The sequence below is a fragment of the Coptis chinensis genome, chromosome 4 (genome assembly GCF_015680905.1).
Source record: "Coptis chinensis isolate HL-2020 chromosome 4, ASM1568090v1, whole genome shotgun sequence".
Classification (NCBI taxonomy): domain Eukaryota; kingdom Viridiplantae; phylum Streptophyta; class Magnoliopsida; order Ranunculales; family Ranunculaceae; genus Coptis; species Coptis chinensis.
Genome location: NC_141459.1, coordinates 80,546,965 through 80,569,820, shown reverse-complemented (window position 1 = coordinate 80,569,820; position 22,856 = coordinate 80,546,965). Strand labels below are relative to the sequence as shown.

Sequence of the window (22,856 nt, the reverse complement as noted above, 5' to 3'; positions counted from 1 at the left end):
CTACTCAACTTTCTTCACCGGCGCATTGCTTTTGGATGACTTTCTCTTCATTCGGCTGTAAGGTCCTACAGTTTGATCCATAATATACATATATATAACTTGGCTCCATGACTTATATGATTTGAAGCCCTCGTAATACTCTGGTGCAATTTCCTTCACCTTGTGAAGCTTGCTCCCAGGGATTCTAGGAAAATCATGGTGCTCATTATGGTAACCAACGCTCCATGTTAGCAGGTTTAGTGGGCCATAGTATGAGTATGTCTCTTGATCTGGTTTGAAAATGTAGTGCTCTGAGATGAAGTGGCCAGCCATTGGATGCATTCCACCCCCAAGAAATGTGGAAAGGATTATGTAAGCTAAAGACTTCCAATCCCAGAAGTAAACCATAACAGCATCAAGAGCAAGCTGGATGATGAAGCTAGTGAACTCCCACAATCCTGGGGGCTTTGGGTTGACAAAGAGAGGTCTGAAGGCATAGAAGAAGAGCTGGAAGATAACCCATAGGGACTTGGGCTGGGAATGTCCACGTCAATGCCATCGACTCCCTGATAGCGGTGGTGCTCCAGATGGTACTTCTGGAAAGTGACGGACATAGGGACACCTATTGGAAGATTAGCAAAAATCCCAAGCCAACGGTTGCATGTATACTGGGGTTGAGAAGGCAAGATTGTGGCTCAACTCATGGATTGCTAAGAATAAGTTTTGATGAGAAAAGAACCAAAGAAGTACGCAACCGCTAGTATCTTCAACCATCCAGAATCATAAAGAGAAGTGGCAGTCCATAGTTATACTGTAACAACTAAATTTATCTGCACAGAAGCAAAACAAGGATTAGGTGAAAATAAGAAAATGGGGAAGGTACAGATGATATGATTACTTTAATACCATAAATCTCACAACCCAATATATAGGATTTACTAAACATGTAGTGAGAGTTGTTTCAGGTTTTATCTTTACATATAATTAGAGGTTTACATATAGTACCTAAACAAGTTTACAAAGATAACTGTGGCTCAAATGCGGAACTAGATGGAGGTAATTACCTAGACAATCATGAATCATCCAAGTGTGCCAAAGATTCCTTGCGTTGTTGAAGTGCACCAGCACTCTGAGACACCAAATTTCAACAACTTGTACAAAATGTAGGAGTGGTATGACAATGGAATAAATCATAGTTATAATTTAACAAGATCTAATGCAGAACCAGTTCGACTTTAAAGGAAATCATACATAAATAGATATGTCAATGAGTAAACAGTTGTTTGATTTGATCATGAGTGTAAAGGTGTGATATGGTTTTCCCTTACAAACAGACTCTGGGGGACTGGAATAGATTATTGGATGAGACCGAGTTCGACTTGAGAGCGAACTGCCTACGTATCTTACTCTGGGTTGTCTAGGGGAGAGTAGAATCAGGTCTGGTGTAGTTCATAGGAGAGGTATTTATAGAAATTGAGAGTGTATCCTTGCTCTCCACGTGTAAAGGATGTCCTAAACGAGGGGTGGAGATTAGGATAGCACGTGAGAACTGTTCTCATAGGTCTGCTGTAATGATGTGGAGCGGCAGTCTGTACAAGTAGCTTGCGGCCGTGACCAGTGGCTGACGGTCAAGATATGTACAAGTACCCTTTAGTCATGATTGCTTATGGATAGGGGGTCTGTGTCACTTCCTAGCGTAGTTCGCATGATATTGCGATCTGTATGTAGCGTTCTACTGGCTCATGGATGCGACCTGTATCCATAGGTCGATGTGTTATTTCCACCATGTTAGGCGCGTGCTGGATAGAGAATATCACTCCCCTACACAGCCCCCTCTCAGTAGGTTGTGAGGACGACCTACTGAGAGAGATCGGCAGCGCGCGTGGAGTATGTGAGAGGTGGAAATCTCCAACGACTTGTGAGGAATGGCTCGTGTTAACCATGTGAGCTAGTGGGTGTGAACGTTTGACGCGTGTGCGGCCGACGTGATGATCCGGCGATTCGCGAGAAGAAACGTGGCGCCCCATTTTTTCGGGATGTGAAAAGACAGGACAGTTGGTTGGAAGTCGTGGGCAGCTAGGGCTAGGGTGTAATCATGATGCCTTGGAAACTGGAGGGGCGGTTGCTCAAAAATTTCACTTGCTCTGCTGAGACTTCATTTGGTCGCCGTCCCGGTAGATTTAACTTCATTACCGCGTCATCCTTCAGGTTAGTTCTCTGCCATTTTTGAACCTCTTCTTCTTGTTTGGTGCTAAGCCTCTGCGCTAGAGTTGTTAGGATACCCTATTAGATACTAGTAGCTAGATTTGTTAAGGTTAGAAGAGACAATGTCAGACTCCGATGACACTCGATCTAATGAGGTTCGCGAAGTTTCTCTTGGCTAGGATGACGTAGGTGAGGAGAAGGATGAGTCTGTGTGTGAGATGGTTGAGAGTGATGATGAAGGCGAGGCGGCTGAGGGGGCTAGCAGTGAGGAAGATGTGGCTCGATCTGCGATCTGCGTCTGTAGCTGCTGAAGCTAGCACTTCCAGTCAGCGGTGAGGGGTCGCCGTCTTCAAAGCCGCCTGCCGCCCTAGGGCTGTGGATAAACATGCTTTGAGGGCGTTCCCATATCTGAGAAAGAAATATGGGATAACCATTAGCGATCTGGAGATCCATGAGCCTGATCGGAACGCTCTGGTTTTTAGTGAGAGGTACACCCCACCCAATCATGGGGTGATCATCTGTGAGGGACAGCTGAGGGCGCACATGACGATACCGTTCTCCAAGTTGGTTTGCGAGTTCCTGAACCATTATGGCAAGGCGCCTGTTCAGTTTGTGGGGAACACGTGGTGATTATTTAAGGTGTTTGACCTCTTGAACGCCAGTGGTGAGTACCGAATCGAGGTCGCTGATGTGATCGAGCACTACCTCGTAAAGCGATCTAGGTCGCTGAACTTTAGCCTGCAAACACGAGCTACGCTGTCGGGCGTTATGGACGGTAAGAGTAACGAGTTGTGGGACAAACGACCGCTGCTCCTTGTAGGACGCTACTGTGCTAGCGGGTTCAGTGTGAACCATAAAGTATACAACTTTACTGGTGGGTAGCAGCGCGTTGTCTGATTAGGTCAACTTGGTTTTGTTGAACTTTTATTGAAACTGTTGTCTTGTTGCCTATGCAGATATCCGCCTGAAAAAGGAGTCAAGTCGACAAGTGATCAAGAAGTTCGCTAGCTTGTCGCGAGCTGAAAAACAGGCCAAGCTACCAGAAGTTGCGCATTTCTTTGAAGAGCGCGGAGGACCTGCATCCGGGAAAAAAGAGTAGAGCAGAAGGCCCGAGCGCAGGGTAACTTGAGTGGGAATACGTCGAAGAAAGTCATTATGGAGAAGCGTAAAGCGATCCGGTGACGCTGGAAGACGGCAATGGGCCGTCTTGGGGTTAAGCGACCGTTGGAAGTCTTTGGGCCTCTGGTCCAGGGGGGGAAGGTCGAGGAGGGGCGGCTCCTTTGATGTGGACGACGTTCTCTTCGACATTCCGTAGTCGACGACCGCAAAGGCTGCGAGGGTAAATTTGAAACCGCCTTTGGGTGGTGAAGTCTGGCGGGAACCGGGGAAGGCGGCTCGCGCAGCTTTCAGGGCGGAGGCCGATGCCCGACTTCAATCCTAGGTGAGGATGCCCCGGAGGTCGCCGACCCAAGGTTGTTGGAGATCCTCCGCAAGATGAAGGAAAGGTCGGTGCAAAGGGGAGTAAAGGCGATCCAAGATCTGGAAAGGATAGAACCGGAGCGCAACCCCGATGTACATTGACGAGGGTAACGGAAGAAGCGCTATGTGAGGAGGTCCGACTCGCGCTACAAGTCCGCCTATATAGCCGCTTTGCTGTTGGAGGGATGACCACAGACGGTGATAGGAAGGACTTGGATGCTAAGGAGCCGAGTCGAACTGAGGGGATGGACAAGGCGATGTGCCTAGTAAGTAACTTTTGCGCTCTTCTTGACTGTGTTATTGCCCTACATGCTATTGTTTGATAATAACGTGATATGTTGTGCGGCTATCATTGACGCATCGGTGGGTACGTAATTTAAGGCAAGACTTCCGGATCGGCTAATGGAGAAAGTGGACGTTGAGTCGCTAAAGGGACGAAATTTATCCGAATTCAAAGTGCAAAAGGAGAAAAGGCCCGAACTGGATCTGCACTGAGGCCTCGGCTTCACCTGCCGACTCTGGAGAGGACCTCTGCGGTGAACGAGTCGATCGAGTTGAAGCATGAGGTGGAGGCGTTGAGGGGCCAACTAGCCGCGGCAAACACTTATGCTGAACGATGTAAGACTTCCACTCTGCAAGCCAAAGAAGCCTATCTCGCCATCCGTGCTGAAGTGGAGGAGCTGGAAAGGAAAATGGACGACCTGCGGGGGAGGCCGAACGCCGGACTTCGAGCGAAGCTCGACGAGCGAATCGCTGAAAGCTGCCACTCGCTCTGCGAATCGTGTCACCCTCCCTCGGTGGTCTGATGAGTGAGCAGCGAGGGGGTCCGCCGATCTCCCCGTGGTTGGTCTGAGGCAGTTGTGGCGTCCTCTGGTGATCCAAGCTCCGTCTGTTTTTGATGTTACTCTTGGAGAAGATTTAGGTGAAAATGTTTAGAACATTTGTTTAGCACATCGCGGTTGTAATGGGCCTGGCCATAAAAACAATAAATTTGGTTTCCTAGGTTGACTTAGGCATTTCGCTTTTCCTTTGTTATTGATTACGATCTTTGGATGTTTAATTGTCTTTGGATTTCACGAGTATTCTCGCGAAGACGGTTGATCTATGAACTGGGGCGTCCTTTTTGTCGTTAGGTCGCTCCTTGTATGAATGTGAATCTTGTTGCTCTTTCCCTTTATGGCTGGCCTTGTGTATGAGAGGAATATTTATATTTGTAAGCGTGTGCCTGCTGTTATGAACTAATTAGTGCAGGTCGTTCATCTTGATGAGGGTTACGGGTTATTACTCTGGGGCGCTGCCCTATAGTCGCGTCGTGTGCGGTACGGGATAATGGGCGGTCAGGGGGTATGAAATGATGGCTGCCAGGTTGGCTGGCGTTTGGTGTCTCGATGCCATAATGGTGTGCCTTGGGAAGAGACGTTTCGTGAGAATAAATACGACCGGTCTAGGGAGAGAAAGCAACGACATTTGCCCTTCTTGTTCTTCCCATCGGCTGTTCTCTCTTCCTACCGCTTGGTTTCTCTACTTTGCCTTTTACCGAGTGCATTTTTTTGCTTTCGTTTAGATTGTGAACGTAGAAGTTACTGGTCGCTCTGACCATCTTTGTTTTGTTTTCTGTGTTCAGCTTTCATTATGGCTCGGTGTTTGCCCTACGTCGAGGAGAGAAGGGGAGTGTCGGGCGAGTTCCCCTGCTCATGGAGGAGATGGAGTTCCATCCTCATGTGCATGGGGACCGCGGATAGAAAAAGCTGTTGTGTTTGGGTGGCAAGAAGAGCAAACGATCCAAGGGGTCGGGTCGCCGATGGGCGGCATTGTGTTAGTCGCCGAACACAGCGGAATGCTCCCATCGAAGCGTCTTGAGGCGGCGACACAGGGTCAAGGTCGTCCGTCGCTAGTGAGGTTAAGCTCCCCCGTGTTGGGGCGTGGGGGAATTCTACCACGGGGAGAACGGGGAAGAAGCGTCTTGTAAAAGCGTTCGATTGCAGCTTCCACTCGGCGCCCATAGCGACTAGCATGCTAAAGGGGATTGTGTTAAATGGGGACCGAGCTGAAGTCGAGGATGAAGACATGGACACCTGGGGACTATGGATATGGCGAGTTGTTTGGTGAGTATTCCTCTATCAGCTTCGTCGCTTTGTTTCTTAAGTGATTCTGATTATGACTCTGTCCTTGTAGTTTCTGGCTGGGTATGATAAACTCAAGAACGTTGTGCAACGTCTTGATCTCGATGTCAACTCGGGGTTTGGGATGCTTGCGAGTTTGCTGGGGGCCGACAAGAGGAAACTTAATGGCGATGACTCGCGAGCACCCGTGTTCTTTGTTGATGAAACGCTAGGCTGGTCACGAGATGGTGAGCTTTGGAGGTAGCAGAAGTCACCGTATGCTAAGCGATGTCGGCCGGGTTGCTTCGCAAAGCTCAAAAGCGCGTATACCACTGTAGTGAGTATGCCAAAATTTGGGCCGAGTATTGTCACCGACTAAGGCAGATGGGGTTCAAAGGGACGGCATATGCGCGTTGTTCTGCGAGCTGGCGAGGCATGTTCAGCCTTTCCCGGTATATTTCTCCTCGGAACAAACATGTGGTTGGTGCTCCGTGATGTTGATTTTGCTTCTTGGTAAGAAATCTGGTTCGTGTTGAAATGATCATGCTTGTTCTTTGCCCCTACAAGGGTTAAACATTAGAGTTTGTGTTTTTCAGGCTTGCCCCGAAAGCGGTTTGCAAATTAGAACCGGTCCCACGAAAGTTGCGATTCGTTAATTTTGCTTTCTCTGTTTGCATCCGATCTGGATTTCTGGGTAAACCGGACGGTCGGTTGGTTTGAACCGGTTATCGAAAACTTGTCAGATAATAGCTCCATGGTACTTTATGCTTGATGTTTATCTTATGCTTGACGCTTGTAGGTATTACTTTTTTACTTATTTCATTGAACTTGTTTTAGATGTGTTCGTAAAGTGTTATGCTTGTTTAGTATTGCTTTCGGAGATAGCGATCTAGGAGATGTAAGTGTTTGACTAGCTTAGGCTCGGGGAGCGGGCCTCTCCGAGTTCTCCACGTCGTGTTGTTCACCGGTAGCGTTCTTTACGTAGGTTCTAGGAGTATAGGTTCTCAACGAAGTAAAACTTCGAGAGGTGGCGTGAGCTATAAGCTCTGGCGTTAACGCTTCGCTTTGAAGGCGTGTGTAGCCCCCGAGGCGTCTTTACTCTGAGGCGTTCTTCTTTGCGAAGTTGATCCTAGGAGTATAGGTCCTCAACTTAGCGAGATTCGGAGGGCGATGAGCTGTAAGCTCTGAGGCGTTAAGCGCTGAGGCGTGTGTAGCCCCGTTGTCTTCTTTGCTCTGGGCGTTCTCCATTTGAGTTGATCCTAGGAGCATAGGTCCTCAACTTAGCGAGATTTGAGAAGGCGATGAGCACATGTAAGCTCGAGGCGTTACGCTTTAAGGAAGGCGTGTGTAGCCCCGGTGAGGCGTCTTGCTCTGAGGCGTTCTGTTGAGTTGATCCTAGGAGTATAGGTCCTCAACTTAGCGAGATTCGGAGAAAGCGATGAGCACAGAAGCTCCTGGGCGTTGCGCCGCTGGGCTTCGGCGTGCCGTGTAGCCCCCGGCGTCTTTGCTCTGGCGTTCTCGATGTTGATCCTAGAGTATAAGTCCTCAACTTAGCGAGATTCGAGAGGCATGAGCACCTGTAAGCTCTGAGGCGTTACGCTTTCGCTGCGCTGGCGTGTAGATGCTTGTGGTGTGAGTGGCGCTTAGCTTGAGATCGCGGTAAAAACCGCCAATTTATGATAACAATCTTGAGTATCTTACACTTGAGCTTGTAGTAAATGTGGACATGAATTACAATACATAATGCCCTCTTGGTAAAAGCTGTTTTAAATGCGTGTTCCAAGGTCGTGGCAACAACTTCCCTTCACGGGTTTTTAATCAATGTCGGCTCCATTACCAACGATGCGTTCCACTATGTAGGACCTTCCCACGTTGGTGCTAGTTTAGAAGTCATCTTGAGTTTTCTTCAAAACTAGATCCCCGGGTTGAAAAGATCGAGGATGTACTTTCGTTTGTTGTAGGATCGCCTTTAGGACTTGTTGGTAGGATGCTACTCGGATGGGTGCTAGATCGCACCGTTCTTGAGGAGGTCGACCTCTCGAGCTAAGGACGAGTCATTATGACTGACTCGACAAGCTCGGATCGGGTTGTCGCGTGATTATCGAAACCGGGGGATGGGCTTCGTACCATAGCATAGGAAAATGGTGATTCGCCCGGTCTTTGAGGCGAGCTATGGTGCGGTGAGCCCATAGTATGTTCTCGAAATAATTTGGCCATTGGCTCTTGTTCTTTTCAATTTTTTTTTCAAATTCTCTAGAATGGCTTTGTTCTTTGGCCTCTCCGTGTTGCTGCTTTGGGCGTCTTGGGGAGTGGAGAATGCATGAACGATCTTCCACTTGGCGGAAAAATTTGGCTCGTTTGCCTTTGAACCGGAGCCATTGTTCATCACTGGTGTGTGTGTGTAAGCCAAACCGGGTGGTGATGATATGAGTCCAAATGAAATTCGACATGTGATTCTTTGGCGTGTGCCAACGGAATTGCTTCGACCCAATAGTGAAATAATGCGGGCGAAAGAGACAAAAACGGAATCCGGTTACTTTTACGAGGGATGAATGGTCCCATAATGTCCATGCCCCACATGTGGAACGGCCGAAAGGCTCGCGATGTTGATCAATTTGCGGGTTGGTTGTGTATGATGTTGTGACCAAATGTTTGACATTTGACACACTTGAGGACATACGATTTGGCATCAATCGCATCACGGGGCCAAAAAGTATCAGCAGGAGATCGCTTTGTGGGCGATGGCGACCTCAGGCATGATTGCTACACTCTCGCCATGGATCTCGGCAAAAAATTAACGACCTTTTTCACGGACTAATGCACCTCGGATGGAGGTCCTCCTGCGGACTTCGCGGAATAACACATTCAACAAACAATAGCTATGTGCATGGTGTGGGACCTTTACGGCTTTGGAACGCATCTCATCTAGAAGTATGCCGTCTTTGGATGTATTGTATAATAGGCTGCATCCATGTTTGACTCATATGATCTTTAGAGAGTGGAGCGCAGTCACCGATTGCCAAGATATGGTCCCGCTTGGTAAGGCGGGTCGATCGACCACTTCAATGGTCAATTGCCTAGGGGGCGGTTGTTAATGCAGTGGCTAGGTATGCTAGGCTATCTGCGTGGCGGTTCTCGTCCACGCCAAAAAATGGTGTATCGTAAGCTCTGCTAAAGAAGGAAGCAAATCATTAACAACTTGAAGGTACTTGGAAAGGTTACCTTATTTGGTAGTGTGACTCTTTTCGATCCGCTAATCCGACCGATTCGCGAGTCACTAAAGATTTGGATCTCCCTTACACCGAAATGGATTGTCGCGACGCATCCCATTATTAGTGCCATTACTCCGCTTTGTTATTGGATGTTCTTGAAGTCGATGCGCGGACTTTCTCCACCATAGTTCCCTCGGGGATACTAAAACGATTTCGATGCCACTGCCGGGGGTTCTTGGAACCATCGGCGTAGAGGGACCAAAGCTTTTTATGTTAAACTTTTGTGGGTGCGACCTCTATTTCTATTTCCCGATTAGAATTCGACCGGAAAATCTGCCATGAAATCGTGGCGACGACTTTTCGTGACGGACGTCACGGGGACGAAGTCCATGTGGTGCTTTCCAATTCTTCGCCCATATTGCCATCCTAGTGGTCTTATTTTTCTTTGTGAAGGATCCTCTTCAACGGGAGATCGCTAAGTACTTTGATTGGATGGGCTTGGAAGTAAGGTCTGAATTTTCTTGCCGAGTATAACAAAGCAAGGACTGCTCTCTCTACGTGGGAGTAATTCCTCTCTGCTGGAGTAAGTGTCTTACTTGTGAAGTAGATCCGCTTTTCTGGTGTGTTCCTCTTTTGAATAGGACCCGGCGATGGCGAAATCCGATCTTTGCCGGATAAAGCCCCGAGTTTCTCCGTCATCGCTTGTAGCTAAGATGGGGGGTGTTGTGAGGTATTCCTTAAGAGTGGAGAATGCTTGGTGGCATTGATCATTCCATGAAAACTGCTCGCCTTTTTTTAGTATCTGCAAGAACGGTCGGCATTTATCGATGCTCTTGATATGAATCGGTTGAGTCACGGCGACCATGCGACAACTTTTGTATCTGTTTCTTTGTTTGTGGGTCGGGGCATGTCTAAGAACGCCCGATTTGGTCCGGATTTAAACCCGATACCTCGCTGCGAGACGATAACCGGAAATTTTTCGAATGGCGGCTCCAAAAGGGCACTTCTCTGGGTTGAAACTTCATTCGGTTAAATAGTTTTGGAGAACGCTTGCTTTCGAGGTGAGTGAGGTGGTCGCTGCTTTCTTGCTTTTTGACAACCATATAGGAAATCGATGTAGACCTCCATGGTATCTCCTAACATGTCTGGAACATGTCGGTTACTAGTCGTTGATATGTGCCTTTGCATTCTTCAATCGAGCGGAGAACATTGTAACAATAAATTCCTTGCTTTCGATGATGAATGAGGTCTTCTCACGATCTTCTTCTTCAAGTGGTATTTGGTTGTACCCACTATATGTATCCATGAATGATAGCGGCTCGTGCCCACAAGTCCAGTCAACTAGTTATTGGATTCGTAATGGGAAGCTATCTTTTGGAGTTTCTTGGTTGGCGTTGGTGAAGTCGGCCTTATGAAGCGGATCGTACCATTCTTTTTAGAACGACCACTATGTTTGCTATCCCAATCTGGGTAATCGACCTTCGGATGAAACCTACTTGTTTGAGTTTATCTACCTCATCGTTGGCGCTTTTGAAAACGTAATGACAATATTCTCCTAGGTCGTTGTCGGCTGGTTTGGCACGGGTTGGCGTTTAACCGGTGACATGCAATGCTAGGGTCTATACCGACCGCGTCGATATCACGACCAAAAACACATCTTTATTCATAGACAGAAAATTTACAAGATGAGCCTTAAGTGTGGGGTCGAGGTTAGCCCGACATAGAAACGAGTTTAGGGTCGCCTTCGGTTTCCAATTCACTTCTTTGCTTTTGAGTTGGTGTTTGGTTCTCGTGGCGTTTTGAGTGCTCTCGGAGGATTGCACTTTGCGATCTTTGTCTTTGGTCGATGATTGGCTGGAATAGCCCGTAGAGTTGGAGCGTCTTTTGTGGTTTCGACAACGAGGTCGGAGGTGATTTGCTGTTGCCGTGACAAATGTAAACCGAGGTGGTTTCTTTGCAACTCAACTCCGTTGTATGTATGAGGTAGTGGGCGATCCTCGAGGCTTTTGTTTGCGTGATGTTCTCCAACGGGGCGACCTCAAGGATTTGAAATCTTGATCTGACGGTGCCTTGGTGGAAGGTCGGGATCCGGCCGTTGAGAGAAGTTCTTGTTGGAGCCCCCAGCTGCGGCGTTACGCTTTGGTGTCTTGGCTCTCTCACCTCGGCCACCAAGTCTTTGGCCATTATATAGGTGGGCTCGTTCTTGACGGTGATGGTAGATTCGGCGATCTTGTTTTTCGCGATGATCTGATTACAATGATGGGCCTCGAAATTGGTTGCTTCAAGCTCCATCATTCCCCTTGGCTCGGAGCTGGAAAACGGATCACTTGGTGCAAAGTGGGCCCGATCTTGCTTTTGCATTTGATGGATCCATCGTCGTCCTAAAATGGCGTTGTAGTAAGGCGACTTGGTATCGGCGGACGGCTGAAACGCTGCGGCGTTTGAAGCCGACCTTGTCTTCTCGGAGCCCACCGGAGATCTAGGAATATGATGTCTCCTATTGGATCGGCCCTAGAGCCATTGAATCCGAAGAGGGGTGCGATTGGGTCTATGAAGACCGACTTTGGCAGGTTCATCTCTTGGATCGTATGGTAGAACAAAATAAAGCAAGAGCTGCGAGGATTGATCAAAACTCGTTTGACGGTCCGATCGCTGATTTTGGCGTGGACCACGAAGAGTGCGTCGTTGTCTTGGGAGGCAAACCTTGTTGAGGTCGGCCTCGAGGAAGGTGATGTCTCCTGGCCCTACGTCCCGAACTGCGTGGCGGCGCTGGTGCGCTTGTGAAAAAAGTTGTAAACTTCATGGAAGCACCGGCGCCTTCTTTTTCGCGAACTTCGAGGCGGAATCATCACGGTGTGATCATGTGGATGGTTCTCATGCTCATGACCTCTTGATGTTTTGACAGCGATCTTGGCGGGGGCGTTCTCTGACCGTCCTCTGCTGTGGATGGCGACTTTGGGACCGCAGATCGCTCCGTCGAGTGGGGATCTGCCGTATTCTGCGGGCCATGAGCTTGTGTGACGCAGTCGCCGTCGGGTATATTGGTGTATTGCTTTGATGTGTCCGGCTTCAACCAGTCCTACAAATAATGCTTGAGCCCCCAAAGACACGTCGGTCTCATGGCATCTAGCACGGTGAAACGCTGATAGAGGCTGGTCGGGCGTCTGGCGTTGCCTTTATCTCCGGTCGGTAGAAGGCGGCTAAGCGATCTTATCTCTAATGCACGTAGCTAGGAGATCTGGTGAGCCGCAATTAATTCTCGGTTATTGCTTGGTTTGGGTTTGGAGGATTGCCCTTGTTGTCGGGGGCCTTTTTAGAGGATGATGTTACCTCGTGAAACCTCTCCTTCTTCTGTTTCTTCCTCTTCTTGGTTTTGATCTTTCAAGCCTTCTTGCAACTTGATGTATTTATCGACTCGAAAGTCACAACTTCGACGGCGTTTCCGGTCTTTCGAGAGCGATCCGTTAGTCTTGGTTATTATGGGTCTATAGCGGTTGTGTTGTGAAGCCATTCGCGACAAATGACTCTTTAAGGCCGCTTTCCATGTCCAAGAGTTACGTTTTTTGAACCGCTTTAGGAAGGAGCTATAGGTTTCCTCTTGACCAAGAGCGAGCTGGAAGAGTGAATTGAGATAAGCCCTTCTTCTACGTCTGTTGTGGGCGTATTGGCTTGAACAGTTCGGTGAGTTGTTGAAACTTTTATCGAAGTCCGCCTCGAGGGAAGAAGAACCGGTCAGTGGGCCGTCTTTTAGACTTGCCGGAAAATAGTCCGCAATGGAGATGGTCGAACTTCACGGTGCCTTTATGAAAAAGACTTTGAACATATCGGGCTATATCTTTGGCTTTGGGCATGTCTGACGTCGTACATCGAGGGAACGTGATTGGACAAAGTCCGGAGGAAAAACTTTGTGATGTATTTCGGCGACAAATGGAGATCTTGCTTGGTAGGTTTTCAACATCTTTTGCACTATCCGGGTGGAATCTTTCTTTACGCATTTTTGTCAAGCCTTTGGTTCAACTTCGGTGATCTGCTGGCCGACGTTGATGGCGCCGATCCCTCTGCGGTGACTCCTAGTGGGTTCCATTGTATCCACCGCGGTACGCGAGTGTGATGTTTTCTTGTTCGAGCTTCGGCTATTTGCTCGTTCATCGTCCCCTAGTTGGCTGCTAAAAAGGTGGAGTTGAGCTTGAGGCTTGCTTGCTATGCCGTGGGCTTGAGAGTTTTGGCTCTGATTTGTTTGGAAATGGTATGGTTTCTCAAATAATCGAGACCACGACGCGCCAATGTAAAGGAGTGATTTGGTTTTCCACCTAAAATCCACATCGGGGCTGGAATAGATTACGGATGAGACCGAAGTTCGACTTGAGAGTGAATCGCCTCATGATCTTACTCAGGGTTGTATGGGGAGAGTAGAATCAGTGCGGCGTAGTTCATAGGAGAGGTATTTATAGAGATTGAGAGTGTATCCTTGCTCACCACGTGTCAAGGATGTCCCAAATGAGGGGTGGAGATTAGGATCACATGTGAGAACGCCTCCTAGGTCCTGTAAGAATGTGGGAGTGGCGATGCAGTACAAGTAACTATGGCCGTGATCGATGGGTCGACGGTCAAGATATGTGTAAGTACACCTTTAGTCATGATTGCTTATGGATAGGGAATCCGCATCACTTCCTTGTGTAGTTCGCGTGATACTGCGATCTGTCTGTAGCGTTCTACTAGCTCATGGATGCGACCTGGATACACAGGTCGATGTGTCATTCCCACCATGTTAGGCGCGTGCTGAATATAGAATATCACTCCCCTACAGACGTCAAGAAAGAGTAGCTGTTGAAAGCGCCTCGTTTAGGAAGGAATTAGGGTTGCTACCCAAAAGACAGGGCTTGAAGCTCGTTTCATGGGCTGCCTTGAGTTGACTGTCATGGGTTCTGGGCTGGACTCCACTTCCCTTTTCGGAAAGGGACAGCCCCCTATCAAAATGATCGCGATTCTACAAGCAAGCCAAGCTAACAGGGGATGCGGATCCCTTTCATATATACTATTCTTAGTCGGCCAGCAACCAGCTTATGGCTTTATTCTCGGACCCGCCAATCGATCCAATTCCTATTCCCAGCGGATGAGGAAGAGTACTCGCTCGACCATGAACCCCTGTATCTGTAATGGTTTAAGCTGTAATAAGCACGTACCTTTAATGGTAGCCTCTATTTACATTGTTCACTCTATGATGTCTTTTTTCATTAATTTCATAGTCATTTAAATTTTTAAAATTTGTTGGGAGCAGAAACGTTATAGAATGACTCCCCTTAGGAAAGCTGTGGATCTTCAAAGATTAAAAAGAATTAGTCTCAATTGGGTAAGCAGGTCTATTATATCATTATATGTTTACAAAAAGTGTACCAGTCCTTTGATATTAAGGAGGTACTTGTTTGTCTTTCGTGGTGGTTGATGTGCGGATAGTAGGTATTATGGTATTTCAAATTTTTTATTAGAGGGACAATCTTAACTTGTTTATTTCCTCTAGTACGGCTAATAACCTGGAAAAGGTATGTAGCATATGAGCTTGCTTTTAACCCAATAATTTCCATGTATGACAGGTTCGAGAAGGGGCTTGCAGCTGAAGCCCTTCGAAGGAATGAAAATGATACTGGAAAGGCATTGGATGACTTGACAAATCCAGAAATAAATTCCATGATTCAGGTTGTGAATACTATACTTTCTTTTATTTGTGAGATCATTTTACCTGATGGCCCTTTTCAGACTACTTAATTCTATTTTCTTGACTGGAGTGCAGTTAGATATTTGATTCAAGGAGGAGGAAAAGACTCAGACAAGAAACCAATGCTGCCATAGAGGAGCTTGTGGCTATGGGTTTTGAACGATCGAAAGGTGCATGAAGTGTTTTATTAGTACTGGTTTCTTTGTGCCTAAACCCACGGTTGCTGATCATGGCAGTGTAGCTTCTGCAGATTCAGAACAGAACTCTCAAAGCTCAGATACTAGCAGTGAAGCAGAAAACACTGTCAGCTCAGACACTCTTAACAATGTGAACGGTATGCAAGGTCTATCAGATGGTATGGAAGGTCCATCAGGTATCAATCGTATGGAAGCACAAGATATAGAGATGGAAAATGCCATTGCTAGCGAACTAGCAGGGGACGCGTTGCAGATTATGACATTGAAGTCACAGTAGAAGGTGAAGCAATAACAGAGTACTTAGCTTTGTTAGCCTCTACAGGGGTAATTAGAAAGTACTTAGTAGGGTGTTGAAAATCAATCCACTGACATTTTGTAAATATACTGTGCATATCGCAGTATTTTGATTTAAACAACCCACATCTAATCATGGTTATCTAGTTTGTATAAAGAAACAGAATCGTTTCTTACAAGAAAAAAGGTAAGTCATCCATGGATTGCTTGGTAGATGTTTAACGTAAATGCTGCTACAACTCTGCCAAACTTGATTAGTACTTCGTAACGTGACCTGAATAAATCTCTGGGCTTCTGGCCCGTGTGAGCAGCTATCCTTGGGCCTGTGTATTGGGTAGGATAAGTGAGTCTAGAAAAAAGGCAGTTCTGCAGCAAGCTTTATTATTTTTCTAGCTCGACTACCCAACCAGGGTGTGCATGGGTACCAAATTATCCGAACCGGAACCGAAACCGTTTATAATGGTTTTAGGTCTTAAAATATTAGACCCATTTAAAATGGGTCTTCAAGAACCGAACCGATAAAGAACCGAAACCGTTAAAACTAAATAGTAAAAAACCGATGAGTACCCGAACCAAAACCGAAACCGATTAGTATGATTTTGATATATAGAATTTAATATTATATTACACTAAATAAAGGCAAACCCAAACATTATTATTACTAGCAAAAGGGCACGTGCGATACACGTGATAGACAAAATGAAAATTGAATTATACTATTAATTTGCTAAAAGATCCCACTATTCGATTTCAATTTTTTTGTTAGACGTTCTACTTGCAAAAATATTTATGGTACAGAGCTTTGTTATATGCAAAATCTGGTGAAGAATTTCTTAAGAATGCATCGAGTAACGTGTTTGTAATAGAAGAAGAAAAAATAGATATAAGATTCACGGCATGTGAAAGTAGTAATATGTTATCAACATAGATAAAATGGGGACAATGTGTAACAAATTACAGGCAACTAATCTTCAATTTTCAAGCCTTGCTGGGTGTTTTCTCTATCATAAGCAGGTATCTCAATTTTGTAAAACTCCAATCTTCAATTTTCAAGCCTTGCTGGGTGTTTTCTCTATCATAAGTAGGTAACTCGATTTTGTAAAACTCCAAAACTACTGTGCTAGTTTCATGTAGTAAATGGCTCGATCCTCCAAGAAGCATTTTCCTCAGGAGCTCTCAAGCAACGATTTCATGATTGACATGAGCTCTATCAAAGTCTTATACATGATCTGGCATACCCTTGCTTGCTACGGATCAGAATCTGCATCACTCCTAAATAGCAAACAATTAAACTATTATAGATATGAGTGAAGATTGTCGTTGTGTAGATCTGTTAGCATGTTAACGGTTGTTGTAATTTTCTGATCCATCCCCACCCTCCATGTTATCAAGGCTTTATCCATTTACCCCACTTCATGTGAAACGATGATGAGTTATGGCATTCGGTTCACGCAGACATCATAGTCCCCTTCTTCCAATGGTACCCACTTCTTCCATAAACTGGTCTTCAATTCTCTTGTCAGAACTCCCATTCAGAATCTTCACTGCTACTGGAGCTTCATTATCTAAAATTCCTTTATAAAGTGCACCAAACCCACCTTCGCCCAAAACGTTAGCAAAATTGTTAGTAGCAGTCGTTAGTTCCTGAGAGGAAAATCTGATGCGTTTCTCTCTTTTCATCTCAACAGAAACTTATCCACAACAGTATTTCTTCTTCGAGCTATCATCTTGTAAAAGTTTTAAAAGACCGTTGTATGTGAAACAGTATGCAAACCACAATCATGAATATTTACAAAAGCTTTAGAATTTATCAGACTCCTGAATAAGAAACCACCAAAGACAATTTTACAGCTTGGTTAATAAGCTATTTATCTTATTAGGAATCACAGATATTCTAGTAACCAATTGCTTATTAGAAATCACAAACCGTTAAGGTTTTCGGTAATAAGTCCACTGACTATTCTCAACATTTATCGCTAGGAAGTTTCCAAGGGAAGCACGTTGTTAGGATGACTTTGGGAATTCCGTAATCTATCATTTTCTACATAAAGCACATTCTGTGCTACTAAATTGTACTACTTAATGTGCTATCTCACCTTCTTGTGAAAATTCGAAAAGGCTTTTGCAGCTGAAAAAGTGTGCTTGCCGCCGACATCATTAATATTTACAGAAGCGCACATAAATGATCAAACTCTTAAATAAGAAACCAAATTGAAATTGTGAGACAGAACTTACTGTCGCCGAAGAAAATTATGACAATCCATAATGTTAGTAGCGGAGGATCCATTACTCCTAAGGCAAAAAAGATATCACCTGAGACAGCTTGGTTATTAGGCGATATTTTTTCTGAAAGAGAATGAAAAGATCATGTTCATTCTACTGAACAAACTGCCTAATAGAAATTCCAATGTCTATCTATTCATGAAATTCCAATGTTTGTCTATTCATGAAATTTAACTGCTAGGAAATTTCCAGTGGTAGCGCGATATGGGGATAACTTTGGTAACTCATAAAACAAATATTTTCAGCTAAATGCAAGTTCTGCAACACTAAACTGTATCTAATGAGCCAATACACGTCCACATCCAGTGAAAATGGTGATAATAACAACAGGCGCTAAATTTCGTACTCAAGCTCTACCATCAATTTGAATCATATTATAGATAGACAATATCAAATGGAGAATGCCAATGTGCAGCTAGAATATGTGGAGATATGCTCAAAGATATAAGGTACCTGCATGTCTCCCCAAAGTTTAGTGCATCTTGAATGTCTTGGTACAACTCGGACCTAATAGTCTGCTGATTATCCCGATAAAATCTCATCTTCATTGTCTAAAATATGGCACACATGTCAACCACAAACTGTTGTAGAAGGCGACATCCCAAAAGAAACAATGAGACTTCAGAGGGCTGAATCTGAATATTAATATATGGTTCTATGGAAAAACCATTTTCAGCGTAACATGTCACTTTAATCAGCTCTAATATCATGCAATGTATCAACAACATATCACCTTATTAATATATTTAGTTATTTACATTTCAGTCCATTGTACAATGAAATATAAATGCTTTCCAAGTCAAAAAATAGAGCAAGTAAAAAAAAAAAATAGATACATCACGTGATGTATTGCTTTATTTGTTAAAGGGATGCTAAGAAAATATTCCTGATTTAAAATCCTTACAAATTGTGTCATAATGTAGCTATAATAGATTGCAGCGAAGTGTGCATTCATTTACAAATTGTGTCATTTAAGCACAATGCAGACGACAATCCACAGGTAGACTGAATGCCCCTCTCTTGACAGAGCATTTAGCTTCATTTATCTCTTGACACGCCGATTTGACAGAGCATATAATTTGAGTTGGTTTATTCTAACAATTACTAAACACCTGTAAAAGGGTATATTTGCCTGAGTTAGTAGACCTCGTCAAAGCCATGTGGAAAAAGTAATATTCTACCTTATACAACATCACAGTATAACTCTTTCCATCCTCCTTTATTTGGGCTTTGGACCAGTAACGCAAGAATGCATTATTATATAACTTAATAACTTATTAGTAATCATCTGATGAGTCAATAATTATTTGGTTTACGCCAAGAATTAAATGAATAACAATAAAGCAATGAAATGTTAGGATTATCTGAAGTGGGTCATACCTAGGGTAAACAATTGTGATATTCAACCATTGCGCTTCACAATTAATCAGGATGCAAAAATATTGATGAGCAGAATAAAATAACACTCTAAGTGGAAGCAAATAAACTGAATGCGTTTAAGTTATAAATAAGTGAACCCTATTGCAAGAGAACTTTGATTTTCAAAATTGAGTAAATAATATATAAGCATAGCTTCTTGTGATCAAATTCGCAATACCATAATAAGGAAAAAGAAAAAAATAATAGAGAGAGATGTGTACCCGTTGATGATTCCCTTTCGGTGAAGCGGCAGTGCGCATCTGAGTGGGGTTTGCTATAATAAATCGAAATTCTTTAAACGCTTGGCAGTAAAAAGACCGGGAAATCCAAACGCAATAATAAGATTCATAAATCCAGACACGTTGATCTTGAGAACAAATGGCAATCGTTTCGTGACCCTATCTTCAAATAATTAAATGGTTAAGTGGTTAAGTTCATGTAACAAAGCAGGACTTTCAATATTGAAGAAAGCATATGACAAAGTGTAATAAACTTTGGAAAAGGATAAATTGTAGCAACATCGGAATCTAAAGTATGAGTGAAGGGCAGCGCAACATAGGAATCTAAAGTATGAGAAGAAGTTCACCTACCTTTTTCCATGAATAAACTCTTTGAGAAGGAGGGAGCATGTTCTCAAATTTATAATTGCTTCAAAGTTCAAACTAACTAACTCGAGAGTTACCTTTCTTTTTTTTTCTTATCGTTGTACCTACATAAGGGTAGAATGTCACAGCCAATTCAGAAAGAGTGGATTCATGAACCAAACCGAGTGAGCACCATCTATAGAGAAAGGGTGGATAATTTTATTGATTTGGCACAAAAAAAATATGAAGGGTTCACAACATGTCCTTGTCCTTGATAATGTCGGAACGGGAAAAGATGGTTGTTTGACGAAGTCCAAAGGCATTCAAAATGGTTTTGATCTAACATATAATGTATGGTCCTTACATGGTGAAAACCGATCGAAGCACCCTAAAAGACTGAACTTAGGCAAAATCATACATAAGCATGCTTGTTATCCACAAAGTTATCCGTGTAATACCCCACAACAGAAAAGAAAAAGTATTGTTGGTTCGTCGTACAACATATGGGAAACTTAGTAAATAATGCATTGAGAAGAGAAGAATAGAGTGCTAACATCCCAAGGGCATGTCACGGAACTTTCAGTAATCAAAGCCTCACGAGAAATCAAAAAGCAACAAATCAAAAATTGTTTTGGGAAAGAAATGGCATCAGCGAATTTGTAAATGGAAGTACTACTTGATTCAAAATCTGTAAATGAAAGTACCACTTGATTCATAAACACTAAATTGGAAGAAATCAAAAAGCTTGTTAGAAAGGGTGTTAAATAAAGGGAAAAATTCAGAAATAGGCTCTACTCTAGTTGGACTTCTAGTGGTTGTCAAAAGTATAAAGAATAAGTTATATTTCAAATTAGGAATTCCTCTAGTGTTAGTGAGCATCGCTAGAGACTTCTAGTGTTAGTCAACACAACACATTTCAAGGACCTCTATCTCAATGGATTAAGTGTATGAACTGTTTGGTGGTAGGTCAGACCGTTAGAGTATATTTGGGTATATGAATTAGATTCTCTCTATAGATTAGGTCGGGTAAGTTCTAGGAGCACGTGGGTACTGGTGGAGGATAGCATTTATGATCTATTTGGGGGCCAATAAGCATTCCAATCAGTCGTACCCCTGCAAGCTGAGTTGGATGCTACCACTACTCAACTAAGCGAGTCAGAAACAACAAATAAAAGAATTGACGTGATCCAGTGGTTAATCAACAAATTTCAACAATGAGGTCATAGTAATGGATTAGTTCATTCTAAACCATCCAAATAAATGGGCACTTGACACAGTGATAAATATATACAATATACTGTCTTTCCTGTGTCATCTCTTTAATATGTCTTAACTAATAATCACTTCCTTCAAGTGATTAAACACACAAGCCATTGCTAACAAATACATTACATGTTGTAATGTCATAGAACAAAATCTATGCCGCCAAAATGCAATCTATAGGACACAACTTCTTCACCCTTCCCACGTTAGTGAAATATGGGAATCCTTTCCAAATATGTATAGAAAAAGGGTAATAATATGTAAAGCTGATGTAGAAATTGACAAAAAGGTCTTTTATGTCGAATGTAACTTACAGTAAGGGATTTGTCCATTTCTATAAATACAGCTTGCATCTTGCCATACATTGCTGTGTTGCTAGCCTGCTGCTTTATGCATTCTTTAGCACTCCGTACCATTTTCTTTCGAATCAACTGTGGACCATTAATGACATTAATTAGGCATTCAAATACTGTAATACCAGAAAAAATTGGTCAAGAGAATAATCTTCAGAGTACTTCAATGTACCTGCTTCTTAAGAACAGCAAGGCTCTTAGTATGCATGGGGGATTGAGGGAGGACACCGTTTGAAGGAGGTAGACCAATCAGCCCACAGAGCAAAACCTTGAATCATGAATTCCAAATTGCATATAGTTAACGATAAAAGAAGAGTGAGCCCTCAATGGAAAACAAACCAAAAGAAGAAATTGGTCATACCATTACTCCAAGCACTAAGATGTCGTGGTGGTAAGCAGAAGGGTTTTTAAGATTAAATCCTGGACTAAGATACACTAAGATATTATATATATATATCAGTGTTATCAGTATACGGTGGAAATAAAGACGAAACAACACAGTGCTTACTTCCAATAGAATGAAGATGTTTATGTTGACCAGAAGAAAGAACATGCATACCAAGTATTAGGCATAATTAATCTCTTGACAAAGACTGATGAGAACACAAATTAAACAAATAACTAATTCCGGTAGAGAGAAATACAATCATAGAACCACAACCAAAAAATTGATTTCTAATGAAATTATCAATGGAAGCATGTGAAAAGATTATAAAAGAATAGACAAAATAAAGTGAAGGCTAGTGAAATCCAATCCAAAAGCATTATGCATCTATATACACTATGACATAGCATTGAGAGTGATCTCGATCAAGGCCCAAAATATCGATATCGATCAATATATCGGTGTACCCAAAAACCGATATATATCGGATATATCGAAAATATCGGATATATCCATTTTTTTGGTGACCAGTCCAAACTATTTAAAATATCGGAAATATCAGATTTATATTAAAAAATGGTCAAAAAGTCAACTGATATATATCGATTATATCGAAATATCAATTATATCGTGATATAAAAATTTTATATCGAAATTCTAATATATATCGAAAAAAAAAGGGTTCAATATTCGGTAGATATATGTCGAAAAATATTGATATCGGTGTACCAATTTACCAAGATTTATCGGATATATCGGCGATATTTTGGGCCTTGATCTCGATTACTGACCATGAATTGTGTGAAATTGGCAAAAATTTAGCTAGTTGCAAGCAACACAACATGCACCAATCACCTGGTAAAATACAAAACAAAGTAATTAGCTTAGAAAGTTGTACATGTAAATTTAAAAAAGGGTCTTAGACTATAGAAGCTTCATAAAAGAGAGATGGGGAAGTTGCCAAAAGACTGCAAAAGTGCAAATCTACTTGAAAGTTTGGCATACCTTATTCAACACACTACGAGTCCACTACAAACCCCATCCAACCTCTGCAATGCATAAAATCATTCAGGATAAGGCAGTACTTATTATTAAAATAAACAATTATTTAAATAATTTTCTCTTTCATTTTTTCTCAAGTTCCTAAAGTTATTGACTAAACCATATATGACTTCGATAAGCATCCAACAATTTGCTTGTATTTTAGCCGAAAAGAATAGAGCTCAGTCATCAAGATCCACAACAAAACAAATAATGATCCGTCAAGTTAATACCTACCAACTCCAAAAAATTCGCGATAACCTCAAGAGAGATTCTCATAAATAATAATTAAAAAAAAAAAAAGAAGATTGAAAGAATAAATCAACAAACATGAAGAATGATCGACG

At 43.3% G+C, this 22,856-nt stretch overlaps 1 protein-coding gene, 1 long non-coding RNA gene and 1 pseudogene across 17 annotated transcripts; 1 reads left to right on the top strand and 2 right to left on the bottom strand.

Annotated features, from left to right (window-relative positions):
- Positions 1 to 2,180, bottom strand: LOC147505042 (sphingolipid delta(4)-desaturase DES1-like pseudogene; annotated as a pseudogene).
- An 11,798-nt stretch (positions 2,181 to 13,978) lies between these two features.
- On the top strand, positions 13,979 to 15,409 carry LOC147505041 (uncharacterized). The gene is made up of 3 exons (XR_015220521.1): positions 13,979 to 14,168; positions 14,569 to 14,671; positions 14,766 to 15,409. It is a non-coding gene; the product is annotated as an uncharacterized LOC147505041 (long non-coding RNA).
- Positions 15,410 to 16,021: 612 nt separating this feature from the next.
- On the bottom strand, positions 16,022 to 22,597 carry LOC147505040 (uncharacterized). 16 transcript variants are annotated; one of them, XM_086557652.1, is made up of 8 exons: positions 22,474 to 22,597; positions 22,260 to 22,323; positions 21,445 to 21,518; positions 21,256 to 21,351; positions 21,045 to 21,161; positions 19,105 to 19,281; positions 17,278 to 18,015; positions 16,022 to 16,999 (listed from the first exon to the last, which is right to left on the bottom strand). In XM_086557652.1, exons 3-7 carry the CDS (start codon positions 21,445 to 21,447, stop codon positions 17,839 to 17,841), a joined length of 570 nt encoding a protein of 189 aa, XP_086413778.1. In that variant the 5' UTR covers positions 21,448 to 21,518; positions 22,260 to 22,323; positions 22,474 to 22,597; the 3' UTR covers positions 16,022 to 16,999; positions 17,278 to 17,838. The 16 variants fall into 16 exon arrangements, with proteins under 16 accessions (XP_086413778.1, XP_086413777.1, XP_086413772.1 ...); XM_086557651.1 differs by lacking the exon at positions 22,260 to 22,323 and having other exon boundaries at positions 22,474 to 22,534; XM_086557646.1 differs by lacking the exons at positions 22,260 to 22,323; positions 22,474 to 22,597 and having other exon boundaries at positions 17,278 to 17,527; positions 17,918 to 18,045; positions 21,445 to 22,079.
- Positions 22,598 to 22,856: the final 259 nt, after the last annotated feature.

Excerpts from the sequence above, each read along its gene's own strand:
- LOC147505040 (XM_086557636.1), bottom strand. The coding sequence starts at position 21,636 with ATGTTCTTTCTTCTGGTCAACATAAACATCTTCATTCTATTGGAAGTA. Across the intron at positions 21,352-21,444 it reads TCTTAGTGCTTGGAGTAATG|GTTTTGCTCTGTGGGCTGAT; the intron begins GTATGACCAATT and ends TCATGATTCAAG. Across the intron at positions 21,162-21,255 it reads TTGCTGTTCTTAAGAAGCAG|TTGATTCGAAAGAAAATGGT; the intron begins GTACATTGAAGT and ends AATGGTCCACAG.